This window comes from Lissotriton vulgaris, chromosome 11 (assembly GCF_964263255.1).
Source record: "Lissotriton vulgaris chromosome 11, aLisVul1.2, whole genome shotgun sequence".
NCBI classification, from domain to species: domain Eukaryota; kingdom Metazoa; phylum Chordata; class Amphibia; order Caudata; family Salamandridae; genus Lissotriton; species Lissotriton vulgaris.
The window spans coordinates 1072520423-1072543569 of record NC_141699.1 but is presented as its reverse complement, the minus strand read 5'-3'; the positions used below and the strand labels follow the sequence as shown (position 1 = coordinate 1072543569).

General features: G+C 44.8%; 1 protein-coding gene across 6 annotated transcripts in view; it reads left to right on the top strand.

Annotated features, from left to right (window-relative positions):
- The window catches only part of LOC147684121 (cytochrome P450 2J2-like), an 80300-nt gene that overhangs the window by 14542 nt on the left and 42611 nt on the right, over nucleotides 1–23147 (top strand). For all 6 annotated transcript variants that reach the window (XM_086944493.1, XM_086944492.1, XM_086944490.1 and 3 more), the window contains one exon: nucleotides 8790–8950. In XM_086944493.1, coding sequence (XP_086800619.1) covers nucleotides 8790–8950 — 161 coding nt within the window. The remainder of the gene's footprint in view (nucleotides 1–8789; nucleotides 8951–23147) is intronic.

Sequence of the window (23147 nt, the reverse complement as noted above, 5' to 3'; positions counted from 1 at the left end):
ATTTCCTCTTTTTCATTGAGTACCTCTAAGAATCTGATATAGACCAACAACGAGTTAACCTTCTACCAAGGTTCTTCCCTACCTAAAATGTCATCCTTTAACTAGAGTTCACTTATTATATATATTCTGCTAACCAAACATAAATACCCAACTCCTTTCTTGCAGGAATTTGTACACACGGCCTATAATGGCGTGCTCAACCCGTAACGGCAGAAAACAATATCTCTCCAATATTTGAGCAGCTTCTCATGTGTCATCACAGATACCTTTATTCATGATATGCCTGCAGAAGCCTATCTTATATTCACCCAGTTCACCAAGGGATTCCCAAAAGTGCACTGGGGCAATGTGGTCAGGGTTATTACCTTTTCATTGGTGGCCGCAAACAGGGAATGCCCGCTAGTCGGCTGTACTAAAGAGTTCAACTTTGACTCTATTAGGAATTAGTCAATAGTGTCTATGGTGCCGCAGCACCTTCATAAGCGAGGACCCCAGGAACCAAAAGGCTCAATTCAAGTGTTACCCACTCCTGCATCTCAGAACCACTCAGAGCTGACTGCAGGCAATCACAAGCGCTGGTCCTGTTCAGAAAAGTAGAGCTGCTTGAGGTACATGCGGCAACACCCAGAAGGAACTGGCTCTCTCCTGAGCTGTGCTGTTTACTTCCTCCAGTGAACGGAGTTGCTCCCAGCCTGCGACGAAGTGGTAAGTCAATATGCCCCACAAGGTGGAGGTGGGGGTGGGGAGGGGGAGATTCCATCTTCCAGCTCCTGACCTGACAACGGCGATCGTGAGACGTCTTCCTCAGCATCCTCTGCAGTCCTCAGTTGTCAGTTAGGAGCATATCTACGTGTGCTGGCTCGACTCGCTCTTCGCAGCCTCAGTCTTTTCCTTGGCAGCAGCCCAAACCCCTGGCAGCGTTGGGCCATGGTACTTTAAGGACAAAGCGCAGAAAACTATGGTGCAATAATCCACACCACAGTGGACCCCCCACAAGTCTTGATGTGCTTGTCTCAGAATCATATCAACAATGGCTCTGTCGGGCATACAGCGTCACCGTAAAGAGGTGGTACGGGCTTGGTGGTCTCTGCACGGTGCTCGATGCACAGGTCATTTCACAGCTGGCCTCTCCTGGCATCCTGGGGTTGCCGAATCAATCCTACACATGGGCAATGAGCCAATCAATGCACAGCCATATCCTACCTCCTCACACAGGGAGTCCTCTCTGCAACACTCCCAACTGGACCTCGCAGAGCACCATGGTCTTGGCGAACAGGCAGGCACTGGTGCTCTAGGCTCCAGGACAGGTGGTCTTGGTTTCCCTGGGTGATATCCCTCATCTAGAAGGGAGACTAGAAGAACTTGGCCCCTAGTCCTAATCACAGGAAGGCACATGCATGATCCTTCTTTGCCCATGACAACAAAACAATATCTAAAGCAATGGGGTAACCCAGTATCCCTCAGAACCTGGGCATGTATGATACATATAAAAATGGGTTCTGTCGGGTCAAACAATTTCTTTGTGGTTTTCAATACACAATGCAAATTACGTAATTGAAATACAACGTGCACTTGAACACAATAGAGAAAAAACAAATAAATCTCATTAGAAAAGGTATTTTACTTCATATTTGCAAAAATTTGAAACAAAGACAAAAATGATCAAGACATAAAGGGTGTTCGATAACTTAATCAATTAATGGCACATGTGAACCTGATTATAGTGACATGGTGAGTGAAGTGATAAAGTAATAACATTTATGTATTATACAAGAAGGTGAACAATTACAGTACAACTAATTTCACAGACAGATACTGAGAAAACAAGGTCCAATTATATTGATAAAGGTCACCCTAGCTTGATAAGTGAATTACATGAATTAATCTGTTAGGTCTCCTAATGTATGGACAAAGAAGCTGTCGACGTTTCGACCCTGAGAATATGCATTAATTGAAGTTGTCAACGTGAGTCTTCTTCAGGACAAATAAACAAAAAGGACGACCTGTTGAAAAAAAGACTAGAATAAGAGTGGTGTTCAAGTGTCTAAGGATCATTAAGAATAAAACGTTAAAAAAGGGGTGTGAACATTGCACTCAACGATAATCTTGAGATTTCTACGGTGTAGGTGAACCTCAACCCCAAAGCCTTGGGGAGAGTAATTCAAGGGTACAGTCCAATTAATGAAAAGTCTGGGTATCCTAGGGTAATTATGAAAAACAATTGGAGAAGGAACATGATTGTAGGTCCCTTGGATGATATACACGAAAACTATGAGTGTAAAGGCCAAGAGTGGTTAAGCGCAGCATACCTGTAGATGAATTACAAGTGACTGAGGGATTCCAAGCTGCTCAAAGTTTCTCAGCCAAGTCCGCAGTAAACAGTCAAGGGAGCGATGAGTTATGTGCTGCTAAAAAAATAGAATGGGGCCTTACTGCATGTTTCGAAGTGAAAGTAACAGCATGGAGGCATATCATCACAAAGAGGGACATACCTGGAGTGGCAAATGCAATCCATGCCAAAACGCAAGGAGACAGAGTGCATCGTAATGAAAGCTCAAGGCTGCATTGTAACTAGGGAAAAAGAAGGAACATCGGGTCTTAGACAGTGTTGCCCAATCGTGACTAAATTAATTACACTGGGGCGAAAAAGGCACATACCTTGTGGATCATAGAAGTATCCGTCGAGTGACAAACAATCCTTAGTGTACTGCTAGAAATGAGAATTCTTCACCTAGTAGACGTGTTAGTCAAGCCAAGCGCCACTTTGTAATAAATCAGGGCTGCATTTGGCTATGGAAAAGGGATGAAAGGAAAGGTCATAATTTTCATGTCAAATGAGTATGAAACTGGATAGGGCAGAGCTTTCCAGGACACGTACATTGTGGTGGCTGACTGGTGGCAGAGATCCTTGAAATGATTCTGGGTCCGTGGAACTTGGCGTGCCAAAAATATGTACTACTTGCTGCGTCTTACGTGGCGTGCAGCAGCTAAAACCAGCAGGTAACTGGGAGTGAGCACAGAAAACAGCCATGTTTGAAATAACTACTGGTGTGTTTCTAAACTTGAAACAACATGTCAATAGCTATTTTACGATCTATTATGCAAGCGGGACCAGCTCATACATTGTTACAATTGTTGTCTCATCTGGCAAACTTGGACTACAGATGATTTTAAGCGCATCGTGGTATGGTCATTTCAATGGGAACATGCATAAACACTTCTAAATACACTTTGAAAATGAAACACCATGGTGCTGTGTAAAATATAGACATTGGTCTATTGGGTACATCAGTATCATATATGTTAGAACATGGCAAAAAAAGCACATTTCTATTTGCAAGGTATAATAAAAATTAATAAAGTATTGTGTCTGAATCACACAGTATGTCAAGGGCCAAAACCCCACACATATACAATGACGCGCATTGGCGCTAAATCTAGACTTTTGGAAGAATGTTATGGTGTGAAAAAATAACCTAGTGGGGTAGACATCAGTATGCGTTGGATTGCAATGATCTGGGGGGATGGTGGCGGGTGCCATGTGTCAGTAAATACATGGCTACCAAAGTGGTACAAAAAACCTTGGAAGGTACCTAGTCCCAGCCGGTACATTACTCACAGGGAATGGAATGAGACAAATATCATCTGTTCCTAAGTTGGCCCATCTGTTTGTTGGTCTCCTCCAGTTTGTTCAATCCGCAAGTCACTGTATTGAGTAGATGGATCCACTTGCATTCTTTTAGATTGAGTGAAGCGGAACGGTTACCACCCCCAGGGTGTAAATGTACCTTTTCAAGCCCAGTCCATCTGATGCTTTCTGGGTGAATGTAGGAATTGACAAAATGATCAACCAATGGTGCCCCTTGAGTGTGGCATCTAATCCGACTAATGTGCTGTAGGATCCTGCTTTTTATCTTTTGTGTAGTTTGTCCCACATATAGTTTGTCACAGGGGCATTTGATGGCATATATTACATTGGTACTGTTGCAGTTAGTGAAATGAGATAGTGTGTACGTAGGATTATTGTGTGAAAAACTGTTTCCCTCAATAGTAAGGGGCCAACTCCTACATTGTCCACATTTGTGATGGCCAGTTATTGGGGGTAAACTGAGTTGTGTTCTTAAGTCAGGTGGTTTTGGCATTTCCAGATATGCACTGACTACAATGTCTCTGATGTTTCGTCCACATTTAAATGGTTCTTCTGTGATCCCAATCTCTGATGCGGCTAGGCCCCAGTATTTCTTTATTATTTTTTTGATTTCTTGACTTTTCGGATTATAGGTTCTGACACACACGATCTTGTCACCTTGATCAGTCTTGGGTTTGACATCAAGCAGTGCCTGGTGTGGGCAAAACAAAGCTCTCTTCTTGGCACATTTTAAGAGGCCTTGTGGATAGCCTCTGTCTTTCAGTCATTGTATAAAAATCTATGACTCTTTAAAATAGTCTGATCTGTGTGAGCAATTACGCCGTTGGCGTAAAAATTGCCCATATGGCAAATTGACACAAAGGCTCCTGGGATGGTTAGAGTTGTATTTGAGCAAGGTGTTTGCGCACGGTTGGCTTTCTGTATAGGCTGGTGAATTCATTCCTTCTTCTATTTGTAGATTCAGGTTCAAGAAACTGATGGAGGACCTGCTAGACGTAATGGTAAATTGGATGTCATTGGTTCTCCCATTCAACCAGATAGAGAAGTCTTTCAGTGTGTCTTCACTACCGGTTCAGATCAGGAAGACGTCATTGATATATCTCATCCATAAGCAAAACATCAGCATTAAAGATCCAGACAACAGTAAAGATGGGCACTCAGGGCAGGGGTACACGCCTTTTACCATGCAGAGGACCTTTACATCACAACATTGCAGAATTTAAAAATAATTGTATTCTGAATAGCCCCATAGATAATCTCTAGATGTTTCTAAGGCCTGGTTGATCATTACATTTATTTAGTACTTTTGATCCATATTGGTGCTTACAACATTCCCATCATTTATATAAATAAGTTAATAACACTGTTTTCTAGGAGGTTTCTTACATTTAAAAAAAACATATTTTGGTGATATATATCTGGCACAAATTAATTTCACTTATTTCCAATGAAGATTGTAGTTAGCAGTTTGAAAATTGTATGACTTCTCCGAATTAGTGTTTCAATTTTTTTTTTTAGATTTTTTTCAGAGCATCACAATGATTGCAAAATCTAAAATGAGTTACAAGTAGATTTTCACAGGGTAAACCCTAGAAAAAAAGTTTAAAGTAGCAGGACAATTCTTTTTTTTTTGTTTTTTTTGTTTTAAATGTTTTATTGCGAGTTGATCAGGTTTACAAGCAAATACTGTTCACAGCACGAAAAGAAGATAAAAACATAATACTAATTAAAGAAAAACATTAAAGAATCCTTCATATATACAGCAAAGATTATATGTACAGTACACAACACTGTTAATGAATAACATTGATAAACTGGCCTACTTAACCAGTTCCTCCCTCCATCCATCGCTCTATCGGTTCCCAAATTTTGATTCCCATTCTCCTCCTTTTACTGCCTTTTGTCCTATATATTGCTCGCTCCATAATATATCTTGCCAACAAGCGACCTTGCCAGGAAACAAAAGAGGGTGGGTCTGGGCTAATCCAGTCTTGCGTCACACAGGAGCGAAAGATCCCAACAGAAATAAATAACAGTTTTTTATGGTCATCTATCATAGATATGTCAGAAATTCCTATCAGAACAAGTTCGGACGTAAGTATTACAGGTATTCCAAGTATCAAAGAAAGAAAATGTTGCATTTCTAATAAGATTCTACTTAAATGTGGGCATGAAAAAAACATATGTACAGAGTCAGCTGCATGTAAGCCACATCATACTACAAGCAGGACCAACTGAGGAACCCCATTTAGAGATTTTGGCTGGTGAGTAATAAAGATCATATAACACCATATAGTGTTGAGTTCTACTCCTACCCGAAAGCAAGATGGAATTAGCCAAGTGGATAGATTCTTCCATTTTAATTGAGTTTGAACCTAGTTTCTCCACCCATAAATTTTGCCTAAACAAAATATCATCTGGTTGTTTTGATATCAACTGATTGTAAAAATAACCAATTTTCCTTCTTTGATACAAAGAGTCAATCAAAAAAATTCGTTGTAGCGACGTTCGTTCCCGTTCTGATAGTGTATAAAAGTAACTATGCCACTGTAAGTATTTAAAATAATCAGCATTGGTAAGTTTATATTTTATTTGAAGTTCGGTAAATGACTTAAGTTTATTATTCTGTAAGAGATCCCCAAACTGGGTAATGCCAAGGTTATGCCATCTTCTCCCAGTACTATCTATACCCACAAATGGGAAAATATGAAAGGAGGTCAAGGGGTGTATCTCGTGATTCTGGGGATGTCAAAAATTCGCTTGATGGATTTCCAGGCCCTAAAAGCAGCTTTAACAATTTTAAATTTTGTTTTTTTGTAATAGCTGGGCTCGACAAATTTTAGTAAACAACCCTTGGCCTCTGTCCCTAGAACCAATTCGTAAATAGATGGAGAGTGAGAATCTAGAATCGGAGCCTTTTCACTGACAATTAAGGGAGCGATGAACTGCAATACTGATGATAGGTAATAATAAAAAAAATATGGTGTACCCCAGCCCCCCCTATCTTTTGAAATTATCATTTTTTGATAGGCTCTACGAGGTCGTTTATACCCCCATAGGAATCTTCCTGTCATTTTCTCCAGCTGTTTAAAAATAAGCGTAGAGAATTCTAAAGGAATACAACGAAATAGATATAAAAACTTAGGGAGAATCATCATCTTCAAAACATTATTTCTACCATATAAAGAAAGATGTAAATGGTTAATGCGCTCTAGTAGAGTGTTAGATTCCTTTATCATGGGCAAGATATTTATTTCTGGGATCTGTGAAACTGGCGATGTGATCTTAATACCCAGATATGTTGCAACGGAAACTATGTTGTTATGTAATGGGGGATTTAGACCTGTGCATAAGATTTGTGTCTTAGCCATATTTAATTTATAGCCCGAAAAGGCGCCAAAACGACTAGCCAGGTCTTCTATCCTTGGGATAGCTTTACTTATATCTGTAGTAAGGACTACCACATCATCAGCATATGCGAGTGCCCTATAGTGTATGTCTGCTGCTACTACAGGTGTAATATCATATTCATGATTCAATTTGTTTAGAAAAACATCGATATAGATTGCAAAAAGCAAAAGAGAAGCAGGGCACCCCTGCCTTGTACCACGGCAGATTGGAAAGGTGGTCGACTTATTTATTCCAATTTTGATGGATGATATAGGAGTGTTATACAGAGCTTTCAATGCTCTAATCATACTTGGTCCAAACCCCTTAAATGCAAGTAATTCCCATAGATAGGGCCAGGCCACTCGATCAAACGCCTTCTCGGCATCTAAAAGAATTACTCCCATTGATGTGTTTGTACCTTCAGCCCAATCCAGCAAGGAGATTACTCTACGAACATGATCAGTGGTATCCCTTTTGGGTATAACTTTTTTTTTTTTTGATGTGAGAATTGTAGCAGGACAATTCTCACATCAAAAAGTTTTGTTCAGGCAAATTGCCTAAAATTTTTTTTTTTCCTGTAAATGTTATCCTCTGAGGAAGATTTCTGAAATTGACAAACGTTATATCTTCATAGGAAGGAGGTCACATCAATGTGAGATTTTATGAATGTAGGAACGATCATGCAAACCTTACTATGCGACCCCTTCATGGTTGGCACATTAAGGTACTTGGTTGGTACCTTCAAATCCTTGGTTTGTAAGCTCAGACTCTGTGTTGTCAAAAAATGTGCTCAGCCACAGTGAATGTCTCAGTGTGCAATGCATGGACTTCTGAAGATGCTCCTGACCAAAGTGAGTCATAGTTCAACTTTAAGGTCAAGGATGATGTGATTGTAGATTTTAAAGTGTAGTCGATTTCCGGCAGCACATGCATAGAAGCAGAAGTCTGTGTAGCAGGAAATTTGAGCTCTGAAGTATTGCTCATTGATATAATATCCCTGGAAATAACTAGAGTGATCACCAACTGATCCATGTGGGTGCTTTGGTGCAATTTATATTGTTCATGACTGCTTAGTGACTATGAACAGGGTTTTAGGAGTTGCCATGTTTCGACACAGTGAACACGATCCCCAATGGCCTGTTTTGATTATGAGTGACTCAGTATTGGCAGCCAGTTAGCAAATGATAACAGTGTACTTTGTAACCTGAGTGATGTATGTTGCCAGAACATGTTTTGTATTATTTTGTGCTGTGAGTTGTTCAGTTACTATTCTTAAGATACAAGTACCTTATGTAACTAAAATATTATTAAAGTGTTATTAGTTTATGCAAACTAATTCTGGTACAATATTCATCATTATTTCAACTATAATGATTGGGGTGTATTATATCTAAATTCACCCTTCACACAACCTCCTTTAAACTAGGCCTTGGTAACTCAGCCAGGTTGCCTGGAGAGTCAAAGGGACTTCCATTACCTACTTTCCATCCAAGACCCAAGTACTTATTCTCTTAGTTAGTGGGGACTTTGCAACTTCACATTTGATATTGCTTGGTTGCTCATGCAACTGAAACAACCAGGGAATCACCCTAACAGCTATTGGTTAAGAAGAACAATGAAGGAGTAGACAGAATGCCTGAAATAATCTTCACAATATTCCTGTCCATGGTTTTATTCTTATTTTGCATCATATTTTAAGATGTGTATCCCAAAGCTGTCCATAGTGACTCGTTCCCTCTTTCTTCCACAGGGAAAAGCCTGGATCCCACTCAGCCGATTGTCTTTTCAGTAACCAATGTTATCTGTTCAGTGATTTTTGGGCACCGCTTCTCCCGAGACGATAAAGAAATCCATCAGCTCATTGAAGCAAATGAACTTGTAGTCAACAATCTAGGCACCAAGTGGGTCCTGGTGAGTCTTACAAAAGCCCCATATTCTATGTTATTTGTCAATCGGAGGAACACTTTGAACCAAGATATTTGTAGGTTTGAAGAAAGGAAAAAGTAGGCATGTGAAAAAAAGATAGGTACATAAGACATAAAGGCTTATTCACAAACTTCAATTATTTGTATGTTTAGCAGTACTACAATATTACTACTAAAATACTACAATGCTGTTCACAAACCTGCCAGAGTTACCTCCACCTCTCCTATCCTTTCGATGGTGTGAACCTCACACATTGAAGTTTACTACCAAGGGGCCAATTCCGATCTCGCTCGGAAGGGCTCCGAACGCGATCCGGCCAGAAAAAGTACGAGCCGTATGTGTGTTTTCCATCCCACTCGTACAGCAGTACGAGCGAGCAAGTACGATGCGAAAAATGCAAAATCACCGACCGAATCGTTTCCGGATCCGAACCGCCCTGTATTTCTCATCCATAAGCAAACCGTGCTGTGCAATGGAGGCGATTTCTGACCGAGCCAGTACGATGCATGATTCGGAAAAGCCGGATCAAGTCGGTGCCTCTGAGACGTAAACGATCCTGGAAGCGGACTTCAGGGGTCCACGGCGGACCCCCCTTCACCCGTAGCCTTGCGAGTTGATCACAGGGGGGGACCCAAGGGTCCCCCCTATACATGCGTGTACGGTGTGGGTGGCACAGACGCGTTCCCACCACAGGGGGCGCCTTTGTGCGCAACATACCTTTTTCATCAATGGGAGCCTCTATACGCGTCGTACAACAGGCTCCCATAGACTTCAATAGGGCTCCAAGTGACCTGTGTCCGTCAGCGCCTGTTCGCATCATAATCGGGCACTCGAGCCCAGGAGCACGAATCGGTCGGGAAGCTCTATGGGCACGAGTCGGACGCAGGGCTTTCCCAGTGAGATCGGAATCGGGCCCTTAGTAATAAATATGGGGGGCTGGAGAAAGGAACACACTTACAAGTAAATATGAGGGATTTAGTAAGGAATGAGGATGGGTTTGGAGGAGGTTGGGGAGGGGTTTAGTGGGGACATACACCAGCCCACAAGAGAATAAGCCCATTGCTATTCACAACCTACACTTCTAAAGTTACTACAGCTAAGAATGGACCCAAAATAGAAATAAATAGAAATACCTCCAGCACCACCCAAGGACTCCAGCACAACACAGGTAGTTAAAACCCTCCCATAAAAAACAATATTGGCCGGAATTAAAATATAAGTCCATGGGAAATACTGGCAAATTATATTAATTAATATTAATAGTTAAAAATATAAATGAATATAATTTAATGTTAAAAAATTGAAAAACATATTTATTATTTAATTGGAAAAAATAGTAACTTTTTCAGGTTTATAAATTCATGTTACATATATAAAATCAATTTAAACGAATATTTAACATATAAATACCATTACATTAAAAAAAAGTATTACATTTCCCCAATTTACAATGCAATGGTCTCGCCTTTGCAAAAGTTAGAACTATTGGCATTGTAAATGACAACATTTTATTTATGTGCTGGTTTTGAAAACAGATGCCAATAGCATAATCTCTCGCAAATGTCACACACAGAGCCCACAGACCCACACACACACAGCCACACACACACACAGAGTCACACACACACAGAGCCACTAACACACACAAATAGCCACACACACACACAAAGCCACCCACACACACACAGAGACACACACACACAGAGCCACACACACACAGAGCCACACACACACAGAGATCCACACACACACACACAGCCACACACACAGAGCCACACACACAGACAGAGCCACACACAGGGCCACACACAGAGAGGCACACCCACAGAGAGGCACACACACAGAGCCACACACACACACAGCCACACACACACAGAGACACACACACACAGAGCCACACACAAACACACACACACACACAGCCCCACACACAGAGCCACACACACACACAGAGCCACACACAGAGCCACACACACAGAGCCACCCACACACACACACACAGCCATAGACACACACACAGAGACACAGAGCAAAATTCCAAGAGCCAATGTAGTTAAAAAATTACTTGTGAAGAAGCATCAGGGGCACCGTGGAGGTGCTGACAGCTCATTTGCTTACGTGCCTCCTCCCCCAATGATTTAATACGCTCAGCCTAGTCCAACCAGTCATGACCCACAGCCACTTTCTATCTCAGTCTACTCCAAACAGTCATGGCCTACAGCCACTATCTATCATAAAGTTTGCGCAGACAGATGTGAACAGGGAATGTGCAATCGATCTACTGACGGGTATTGCACATTCCTGGGTGGAGCTTGTGCACAGGCATAAAGGCAGGAGCAGGGACCCTACGTAGACATGAAGAGGGAACGTGTGCTCCCCTGAAGGGGGTGTCTGGTGCGTGGCTTTGGTGACGGGAGAAGGGAGAAGGGATCCTCAGTGGGCTTGAGGAATGGATAAGTACTCTGCTGAAGATGTGTGAACATGCGTGGGTCTTGTGCTCTGCCACAGTGACGTGAGAAGGATACCTTTGCACACGAGGTACGGACGCAGCTCTGCTTCAAGGGGGTGGTGCGGGCAGGGTCTTTAGTATGCTGAAAGAGAATCTTAGATGTGAATGCAGCGAAAGGGAAATTGCTTTTGTGAAAGCGCAGGGGCTTAAGTAATAGTGCTGTAGCAAGAGAAGCCCGTTATAGACATGGCCCCCTGGTCAAAGAGCGCCTGTCCTGGGGTCCAGTGTGGAAGCAGGGGTTCTGTGTGGGGATGGGAACTTGTCCCTGGCACGCGGGCCCTCTCACCCCTCGATCGTGTTTAGGCCAATTTTGGTGTTTACAGCCGAAATGCAGCCTCAAAAGTTGGGCTTTTAATGACAATATGCCCCTGCTGTACATGTAGCCGAAATGCTGCCTCAAAGATTGGGCTTTAGGGTAAATATGCTCTCGCTGTACTTATAGCTGAAATGCTGCCCCCCCGGTATGGTCGCAGTTAGGCCGGGAGACCGGGACAGGCCTTGGTGCCCCAACCCCCAACCACGTTATTCCTAGCCACAATCAGGGCAAAGTTTAAAAGGAACAGTCCAGCTCGCAGCCTCAGACTGCTGAAGCGAGCCTTACCCGCGGTGGGGGGTTCTCTGTCTCTGCCGGCCCCTGGACTTGATTTAGAAAAGGGGGTGGTGATGAACAGAGTGTCTGAGTTAAACAGACCACTCTTACCCAGTCCAAAGATCAGGGCTTGATCCATCACCGTTATTTATCTCACTGCCCCATCCCAGCTCAGAACCTGGCTATATGCAAATCAGTCTGTCCCTGGCCCAGTGCATCATGGGAACAGGGCAGACTAAACTACCAAGCCAATTCTTCACCAGAAAGGAGACAAGCTACCGGGGACCGGTTTCTGGCATTTCAGCCTTCTTCGGCCCGGCTTGCTTGAATCCTGATGGAGCAGTGAGAAAGGGACTCATGTCTGAGTATACCCTGCCACACCTATAGTGGCCAAAAACGATTTAGAAAAGGGGGTGGTGATGAACAGAGTGTCTGAGTTAAACAGACCACTCTTACCCAGTCCAAAGATCAGGGCTTGATCCATCACCGTTATTTATCTCACTGCCCCATCCCAGCTCAGAACCTTACTACCGCAGATGAGGTGTTAAAGTGCTTTTTCTGCAAGTAGCATGCTACTCCAGGTCCCAGAAGGATTATGATGAATTAATATAGTGGACCCTTGTGGAAGCTGGAAGCTGTGTGCACGTCCTACCTGGACTAGGATCGCTCTCCTGTGACCCTGCGAGTCTGTATCAGGGGACCTTCACAGCGCCTCGCCGGACCCGCTTTGCGGGTCCCGCAGCGTCTTGTTTGTGGAACTGCTGACTGGTGTGGAATCAGTGTAGAGGAGCGCGGGGCAGGTGACAGCGTCAGCGGGGCTGCGAGCTTAAAGGCAGGGACTCCAGTGTCCAGGAGTCCCTGCGCGCCCGATTGCAGACACCTGGGCTGCTCTCCCCGCTGGCCACGCCCCCGCCAACGGAGTAAAAACCGGATCGTGCCTCCTGTTTCTTTGGGACCCTTGTGGAAGCTGGAAGCTGTGTGCACGCCCTACCTGGACTAGGATCGCTCTGTGACCCTGCGAGTCTGTATCAGGGGACCTTCACAGCGCCTCGCCGGACCCGCTTTGCGGGTCCCGCAGCGTCTTGTTTGTGGAACTGCTGACTGGTGTGGAATCAGTGTAGAGGAGCGCGGGGCAGGTGACAGCGTCAGCGGGGCTGCGAGCTTAAAGGCAGGGACTCCAGTGTCCAGGAGTCCCTGCGCGCCTGATTGCAGGCACCTGGGCTGCTCTCCCAGCTGGCCACGCCCACCCGCCTATCAGCCTATGAGCGTGTTGTAGCTAGTATAAAAGTCTCTAGGGCTTCCGCTTCGCGGGAGTGAGCGGGAGTGAGCGGGAGCGCGCCGGGAGAAGCCCGGGACAAGGGCGGGACCGTCGAAGGCCGTCATAGGCCGGAGTAGGCTGGGCTGGGCCTACTCTCTTGCGTTAGTTACCTGAGCCTTTGGTTTACATATCTGTTATAGTTCCCTAAAGCCCCTTATCTATCATTGTTAGAAATGCCCTCACCGGCAAGGGAGGGTACCCCCAAGATGCAGGGAGGGGCTAAAAATAGGACCTTAGATAATTATTTTCCCCGGTTTGCGGGAGAAGGGGACAAGGAAAGTACCCTGATCAGGCTTAGGGCGGAGCGTAGACGCTCTATAGAAAACCTGAAACACAGGCCCCTCGGTGAAAACTCTACCTCACTTAGTGAGGAGCTAATCCCAATAGACGATGTTCCCCTCTTGTTGAGGGAATGTACCAATATTCCATCAGATCCAACCATGAGTTTAACCCCTGCCAATAGCCCAAGCCCAAGCAGTGTGACCATAGACCTAATCTCTCAGCCTCCCCCGGCCCCCAAAGCCAGGAAAGCCAAACCTAAGCTAGTCACTGTGCAAGGGGTATATGGGCCCCCACCGAATAAACACAGGAGGAAGTCGAGGGGCGCTCAGGGCAAAAATAAAACAAAAATCCCCCACTCTGAGTTTGGGAGGACATCAAAACTCCCTCCACCCACTGAGAGGTTAGTGGAAGAGGTACACTTAAAATCCACTGAACAGGCTGCTACTGCTCCCGTCCCGATGAATGACACAGGAAATAATGTTACTAGTGTCCCCCTCTCTGTTGTTCCGCTAGGAAATTTGGAATTCTTGCTCAGGTCCACATTATTATTAGTGAGAGCATCAAAAAGGTTGAGATCAGACTCACCATCCTGGAGGCTACACTAAACAGTATGAAAACCTTGGCCGGCCTCCAGGGCAGATCTCCAGAGACTATTCCCACCTCCATGGCTCCCCAGAGGCCCTCAAATAGGGCAGAGAGTTTAGCCCCCCCACAGGCTGTTACTGTTGATGCCCCTCCTCAACCCCCTAAGACTAACCCTGTACCAGCCAGGCCACCTAATTCCAGCAGGTCATCTCCCCCTGTAGACCCAGCTCCTTCAATACAACCCAGTGATAGCACTGCTCCCCCACCTTTAATGAAGCTTCCCTCTAGGCCACGTAGGCCCAATCTACCCCCCGAGGCAAATGATTATACGGTTGTTATGGCTGGTGTTCCCCCACTTGAAGCTGGCGAAGTTGAGAACTTTTGCTCATTGAAAAGTAAGGTAATCAAGTGGTTGAACGTGAACAGACCCCTCCCGGTATATCTCAATAATGAAATCATAATGGTTAGAAGGGTGCCCTGGGTGGGTAAAACATACAAATCCATAATAGGGGATTGCATATTGGTGAGTTTCAGAGACGCTGGAACTGTTACACATATATGTCAAGGGAAGAATAGGTCACTGGAACCAACAATTCAAACCCTCCATGTGTCCTTCTTTTTCCCCCCTATCCCAATGCACCCTACTCAAATTTACGACAACTGGACGAGGGTCGTCCGGAGGGGAAGACATCACGAATTTAACACTCGGCCATTATCTCGCCGCCCGGAGCTACCTTTTCATAGCTTCAACCGATTTAGTTGCCTGAATGGTCTTGAGGGGGTTGATTGACACATGGGCAGGTTCTCCAACTCAATGGGTACTGTCTCTTTAGGAGATGGAAAAAAGGGGTCTCAACACGGGAGTTGGAGCAGCAAAGCCCCCTTGTACAGCAAACTTCATCTAGCTGGGTTGGGAGGCCCGCGCCAGATGTGCCCATGGTTACAGACACTGAAAGCACAGGGGGAAGACATGGGCTGGATACAGGATGGGCAGAGACAGAGGCGCAAACTGGGTCCGAAGGCAGAACAGAGCAGGTCCATGAGGCACTGAGAATTATTTCCTGGAACATAGCAGGTTTGGCAGCTAAATTTAACAACTAAGAGTGGCGTGATTACATTAGTAAATTCCATGTAATCAGTCTGCAGGAGACATGGGCCCTTGATAACAACTTCCATATACAGGGGTATAAATGTTTTTTTGTACCGGCGCAAAAATCTAGATCAGGGAGAGCCATGGGAGGACTATCCATTTATGTAGATTTAGACCTCCCGGGCAGTTGGTCCACCCCAGATTGGAAATCCCATGCTATTCAAGTAGCACGGTTCACGGGGAAGGGGCTAAGACTCACTGTTTTCAACATTTACAATAATGAGGCTGGGGGAGACCACACCTCACTTGTAGGAGAGTTGGAAGACAGATTGGGACAGGAAATTACAGCTCAGAAAAGGGGGCAGTCACATGCTCTGCTGGTCATGGGTGACTTTAACTGCCACCTATGTTCGGCACTGGTTCCAATAGATACAGAATGGTCTCAATGTCCCGTAGAGAATGGGCCGCATTTCTCCCACACGCCGACAGGGTTAGCTTTTAGTAAGCTCCGGCTCAATTACGACCTAGAGCACACTATCAATATGATGAGTACGCAGAAGGATGGCACCCTTCCACCCACATTTAAGGGCAGAGGATGCTCATCTATTATAGATTACATCCTGGTCTCAAGATCCCTATTAAGTAGAATCATTAGCATAGGGATTGAATGGAGCAGTTTCAGCGACCACAGCCCCCTCGTTTTGGAGCTGATCTATCGGGCGGGCTCAAAAAGAAGAGACCAACGCACAATCACGGAGAAGGTAACAGATCAGGGCAGAAGATTAAGGTGGTCCAAAATAAACAGGGAAACTTTTTACAAGTCCCTGGGGGACGCTGGTAAATCCGCTATTAATGACTGCTTAGACATAGATGTCCAAGGACCGAGGCTACTTGAAGCATTCGGGCAGATTGCTGACCTGATTGATGGCCTATTGAAAACCAGCGCGCCCACAAGGAACCATTGTAACCCACGATGGTTCGATAGAGACTGCTCAAAGGCTTTGAGGGAGCTTAAAAATAGCCTCAAAACTAAACCAAGGGATTCCCAACAAATTGAGGTGTGTAGGGAGAAATATAAGAGAGAGACCAAGAGGAGGAAACTTGCTCTACAGGGAGAAGCGTGGGCAGACCTAAGAGAAGCAGGGGAAAAAAAGGACATGTCCGGGTTCTGGAGAATTATTAACAAACCCACCTTCCAGGAAAATGACACCCCGGAGATAGGGTCCAACATCCTCCCAGAACAGTGGGTTACTCATTATAGGGGCTTGTATAATTATGAGCCCGGTACTTCCGTAGAGCTACCTGAGATTCCACTTCAGGCCTCAACTGTAGTATTTACCATTAAGGAGATCACTGCTGGAATAGAGGGTTTGACCAGAAATAAATCCCCTGGTCCTGACGGAATCCCCCCTGATTTGTTCCTGAGCTGTATAGAACTTTGGGCTCCCATAATGACCAGGGTCATAAATACTTCCATCACCTGTGGCCTGCCACCATCTTGGTCCAAGGCCATAATTGTGCCGATTTTTAAGAAGGGCAACAGGGACGACCCCAAGTGCTATCGTCCTATCTCCCTGATTGATGTATCTGCCAAACTCATGGGTAGGGCGATCCTTAATAGATTGTCCGAGTGGACCGAAGAAAATAACATCTTCTCGGACACTCAATACGGATTTAGGACGGGGAGGTCCACTAGTGATCAATGCCTGAACCTCTACATGCTGACTGCCAAATACATCATGGCCAGCGATGAATCCATCTACATGGGATTCATGGATTTGGCAGCAGCATTTGATCACGTTAACAGGGAGAAACTTTGGGTCATGATGTCTAGTATGGGGTTAGAGGGCGGCCTAATTAATATCCTAAGGGAACTTCATAGTGACACTACGGCCAGGGTTCGATTTAACAGGGAGGGGGGTTGACCGACTCATTTCCCTGTAAGAGCGGAGTTCGGCAAGGCTGTATTCTTGCCCCTTTTTTGTTCTCCCTTTATATAAATAATTTGGAGCAGTTTTTACTAGACTTAAAGGCAGATTGACCACGGGTGGGGTCGCGTCACATCCCCGTTCTGCTTTACACAGATGACGCGGTCTTGCTCGCACGCACACCCAGGAGCTTACAAATTTTGATCGACGGATTCGTTAAGTTCATGGGCTCCCTAGATCTTTTTGTTAACCTAGGCAAATCTTATGTGCTTCTGGCCGGTAAAAAACCCTGCTCCACATTTACTTATAAAATTGGAAGCCACATAATCGAAGAGGTTAAAACTTTTCCTTACCTAGGGGTAATTTTCGATGGTGCCTTACAGTTTAACTCCCTGGTTGAGGAGCACTGCAGTAAAATGATCGCTACTAATGGGGCTATAGCAAGCTATGGCAGGAGGTTAGGTAGATGGAGCCCGGAACAGGTGATGAACCTTTACAGCTCCGTATGCTGCTCCAAAGTAATTTATGGGGCAGAGGTATGGGGCTTTGTTAACACCACAAGAATACAACAGGAGGAAAACAAATACCTAAAAACCATCCTGAGGGTACCCCCAAGTACTGCTGGTTTCATAGAACATAGGGAGCTAGGGAGGCCCCACCTAGATGATTTGGTAAAACTAAGGCCAATTGTGGCCTGGTTAAAAATCTGGGTTAATCCTGATGCGTCACTAAGCAGAGAAATTTTAAAGGATTGCTTAGATAGGGACAAATGTATGCGAATATCATGGCTCAACTATGTAAGGAATACCCTAGAGGAACTAGGTTATGGGAACCTCTTTACCAACCCTGAAACAATTGTAGCCCAGCACAAGATGTCGGTAAAGAAAGCCTTTTTAGAGCAGAAAATGCAACAGAGAGCTGAGGCTGAAGGGCTTAAAAAGACAGTGAGGGCCCATAACCTGGTTAAGAGTGTTGAGGGAATGGAGCCATATTTGTACCTCATGCACAATGCTCAGGACAGATTTTTGATGTGTCGCTTTAGGCTTAACCTACTCCCATATTTATTGGCATCACCAGCAGGGTTCTCAACAACAATTGAGCAGAAGGGATCCTGCGGCTGCGACAATAGGTCTCCGCAGGATTCCCTTCACTTTGTTTTACTCTGCCCTTTTTTCACAATGCCTAGGCGCAAATTCCTAGTGGAAATTTTAAAACAAGCCAATTTGAAACATGCTAATGAGGCACTAGTCTATTTACAAAAAGCATCGGACCCTTTTACATTGTGCTGTATAATGAATTTTATCAAAGTGGCGGTCCGTTTAAGGGTAACCAGGGGAGAAGAATGAAGTTTTAAACAAAAAATGGTTATTGATCTTTTAATGTGTTGCACTTTTCTTCGCTCTTTTGTATTATGCCAATATTAATTTTTACAATTGGGATCTTGAAATTGTTTAATGACTTTTTATTCATGTTTATATGTATGTGCTTTTATGGTGATTTTTAATCATCGAATAAAGAACCCATGAATTGAATTGAATAATATAGTGAAATATGAAATTAATTTGAGTGGTGGATATGTTACTCTGTTATTTGAACTGAGGCTAGTCGAGGGATAGAAGAGGATAAGGTTTGCATTTATATAGCGCATACTACCCCTGATAAGGTATTGGAGTGCTTTCCGGTGAGTAGCACGCTACTCCGGAACCTAAATATTAGAGCACTGAAGCCTTGACCACGGTGAGTCATGGATGTTTCCCAGCCCATTTGCTAGGTTTTAGTCAGGTATGTATGTGTCAAAAGCTTAGCTATGTCTTAATTTGTGCATTTTACCTTTAATGCATTTGCACTATTTGTGTGCAGTTGTTAATTGCCCTGACTCAGACATCAAATTTACTAATTAGGTTGTCATAGAACGGTTGCCCTGATTTACAGAAAAACACATGCAGTGGAAGCTCGTTAGCAGACTTTCAATACCCAAAGAGGCAACATGCCAGAACTTTTTGTCCTTAAAAATAAAATAATTCGGGGCAATGGTGGACAAGGACAGGTTACCTGCACTAGGGATGTCCAGCATAGTATGACTTTGACAATACAGTCCTTGGGCAGAGCAGCAGTTGGGGAGCAGAATGGAAAAGACAAAACATTGTAGCTTCAAAGAGTGACTTTGGACACCAATAAGAGAAAAGGATCAACCAGAAAGTGGGACTGGGGTGGGAGACAAAGGGAAAGGGAGACAGCGGCACTGTGCCTGGCAGGGTAAGGGGTGGGCCAGGGAGTGTGTTTGGATTAGGGGCATCGTTGGCCCCTGCTTTAGCAGCTACAGGTGTGGCAGAGTGAGAGGGAGGGAGGAAGTCAGGAAGGAAGGAATGGTGGATGGATTAAATAGTTTAGAGAGGGTGGATGATAGATACATGAGTGGTATAATGCGAGAGTGGTATAATGTGAGAGAAAGGATGAATGGATGAGTAAAAGGGTAAATAGATTATGGAGTGAAAGGCTGAAGGGATGGAAGAGTGAAAAGATGGATGGATGGATGGATGGATGGATGGATGGATGGATGGGAGTGTGAAAGGATGGATGAAAGATGGATGCATTAAAGAATGGATGGATGAGTACAAAGGAGGGTAAATGGATGGCTGGATGTAAGGGTCGATGGATGGATGAGTGAAATGGTGGATGGATAAGTGAATGGGTAAATGGATCGATAAGTAAAAGATACGATGGATTCCGATTAAATAGATGGGTGGAGTGAAAGGGTGGATGGATGGAGTGAAACTGTGGATTACTGAGCGGATTGTTGGATGATTGAAAAGCTGAATGAATAAATGAATGGATGGATGGGAGGTGGTATGCATAAGTGAAAGGATGGATGATTGAGTTATTGGGTGGATGGATGGATGAGTTTGATGGATAGGTTTGAAGATGGATGGCTAGGTTTTCAATCAATCAATCAATTAGGGGGTTTGAAGTACGCTACTCACCAATTAGGTCAGCTGAAAAGCCAGGTCCTGAAGGTGTGCTCCTCATTGGGCAGGCGGTGCAATGCCCAACGGGCACACCTCAAAGAGGGGCTCTTTATCGGAGATCTTTTATCCAACTGCCTATGGGTGAAGTGTGGGTGAGGGGCCAGGACAGAATAGATGGTGTGGGTGAAGATAAAATGAGGCACAAGGTACCGGAAAACAATTTTATTCTGGTGGTCCTCTGCCGCAAATAAAATCAAGGGTAGCCTGTATTCGCTGGAACTCAGGTTTCCAGGAACGATACAGTACTACGATGTGAAGGGTGTGATCAACATGCCCAACCAGGAGCATTGCCTATGATGAAGCATGGCACTCGCAAGGGTGTGTGAGGCCATTATATCCAACATATTGGATACCCAGGGTTAGCTCTCCTTTGAGTACTACCCCTTGCACCTTAGTGACCTTCCTTTTCTTACCTTTAGGAACAGCCCCGTTTCCTTTTTGTTGTCTACATGAGCCAGTGAAGTTCTCACAGGTTTTGGGTGATGAACTCATGTCGTTGGATGCCTAGGACGAGTCTGGCCAAGGTGTTCTGAATGGTCTGGAGATTGTGTAGCATGGATTTGTTGATCCCAGCATAGGGAGCGTTTCCGTAGTCCAGTGTGCTTGTTATGAGTACATTAGAGTAACAATTAACAGGAGTAAGGCCCGTTAACCCAGGTGAGACCGGGCGTAATGTGCAACAAAAACAATGTCTCAACTCGAAGAATTTGAACAAGGACAATTCAAATTGGTGAAATAAATTACAAGGGGGGGACAAAAAGGGGAAAAAGAGAGACCACAACAAGCGGGTAAGGTAAAATAGGACAAATTATAATTTGCGTCAGTAGTTTAGGAAGCACTACAGTACATCAATATACAATGACCATAACACACTGGGCGTGCTGGTGCAAGTGAACGGCAGCCCTGGACTGGATCTGATTGTTCCTCACTGGAAGAAGCCAGAGAAACAGGCTACCTCCCTTCCTCTCCGACCCCATGGAAACCACCTGCGGAGTCCCACAAGGATCATCACTGAGCCTGACCCTCTTCAATAGCTACATGGCCCCCCTCGCAACCATCGTATGAAAACATGGCCTCAGCATAGTATCCTATGCCAATGACACACAGCTCATCCTCTCACTCACCCGAGACCCCAACAACGCCAAACTCAATTTCCAGAAAGGAATGCAAGAGGTGGCTGACTGGATGACCAACAGCTGCCTGGAACTCAATGCAGAGAAGACAGAAGTCCTCGTCCTTGGAACCACCCCTTCAGCATGGGACAACACCTGGTGGCCAACCGCCCTCGGGAGCCCACCCACCCTCACAGACCACGCCAAGAACCTGGGTATCATCCTCGACTCCTCGCTCACATCCAGCTGCTTCAACACCCTCGACATACTCCGCAGGACCTTCAAATGGATCCCCCACGAGTCAAGAAAGTCAGTCACCCACCCACTCATCACCAGCAGACTGGACTATGGAAACGCACTCTACGCCGGCATCAACAAGTCCCTACTTCGCAAATTCCAGACCATACAGAACAATGCAGCCAGACTCATCCTTGGCATCCCCCAACAAGAACACATCAGCCAACATCTATGAAGACTCCACTGGATCCCCGTGGAGAAAAGAATCACTTTCAAAATCCTCACCCATGCCTACAAATGCCTACACAACAACAGACCTGAATACCTCAAAGACAGACTCAACTTCCACTTACCCAAAAGAAGCCTCCGCACCTCCAACCTCACACTAGCCGAAACCCTGCGCATCCACAGAGCCAGAGCAGGCAGAAGATCCTTCTCCCACATCGCAGCCTGACATGAAACAAGCTACCAGCAGCCCTCAGACGCACCCCCTCCCTGAACACCTTCAGAAAGACTCTCAAGACCTGGCTCTTCGGCTCAGCAACCCAGCGGACCCATCCTTCCATCCAGCGTCCTGAAACACTCACGGGTGAGTAGCGCGTTTACAATTCCCCTGATTGTTTGATTGATTGACCCTGATTGATTGATTGATTGAAGTGTTCAGCCAGGAAGTTGGACCGTGACAAAGAAGATAAAGAACCAATATCAGAGTAGCGGGATGAGCACCAGGTGGGATTGATGTGTATAAGGACTTGGGACACAGGATACAGAGCTACGTGGCAGAGTGCGACCTCAAAAGGGGAAGTAAAGGCAAGGGCCCCACCAAAACATGAGGAAACTGGGATCAAATGTAAATCTTGAGTAATGCAACTACAGACAGCGAGTGGATGCAATACATTTGAAATGTGTCAAGTAGAATAGATTGATACTGGGCACTCTGTACTAAATTTAACAATAAATAACAAGCTTTACATTTCCTTCAAACACATACTAATGATCAACCAGTGTGTTGACATTCTATTACAGTAGCATTACCAAGAAAAGACTCACATTTCAGGCACAGACACAGATCGGTAAGATCTGGATAAGAGGTAAAATAAGGAATGGAACAAGCCCAAGGGAGCAACCCATTTCAGTATGTGAACTTGCCTCTCACAGTGGAGCTTTTGGATGTACAAACAATTGAGCAGTTTTGAAAATAAACTCCTGGAATATTTCAGTATTTGAAACATGGTATAAGACTGGTTTCAAGGATGACTAGGTTAAAGCTCCTTCAGACCACCTCGTTCTGAGAGCGGACCACCACTCCTGGTCCCAATGATGCATATTTCTATTCCAGACTAATTTACAGTCTTGCATTCCTTGGTAATACTTCTTAGGAAGGTAAACAAGACACAAATATCACAGCTACTGAACTACCACCCTTACTTTGCAGTCCTTATTACTAGCCTGGTGGGTGCTGCTTTTAGGAAGAATGGACACCTTCATCTCAGAGGGTGTGTTACC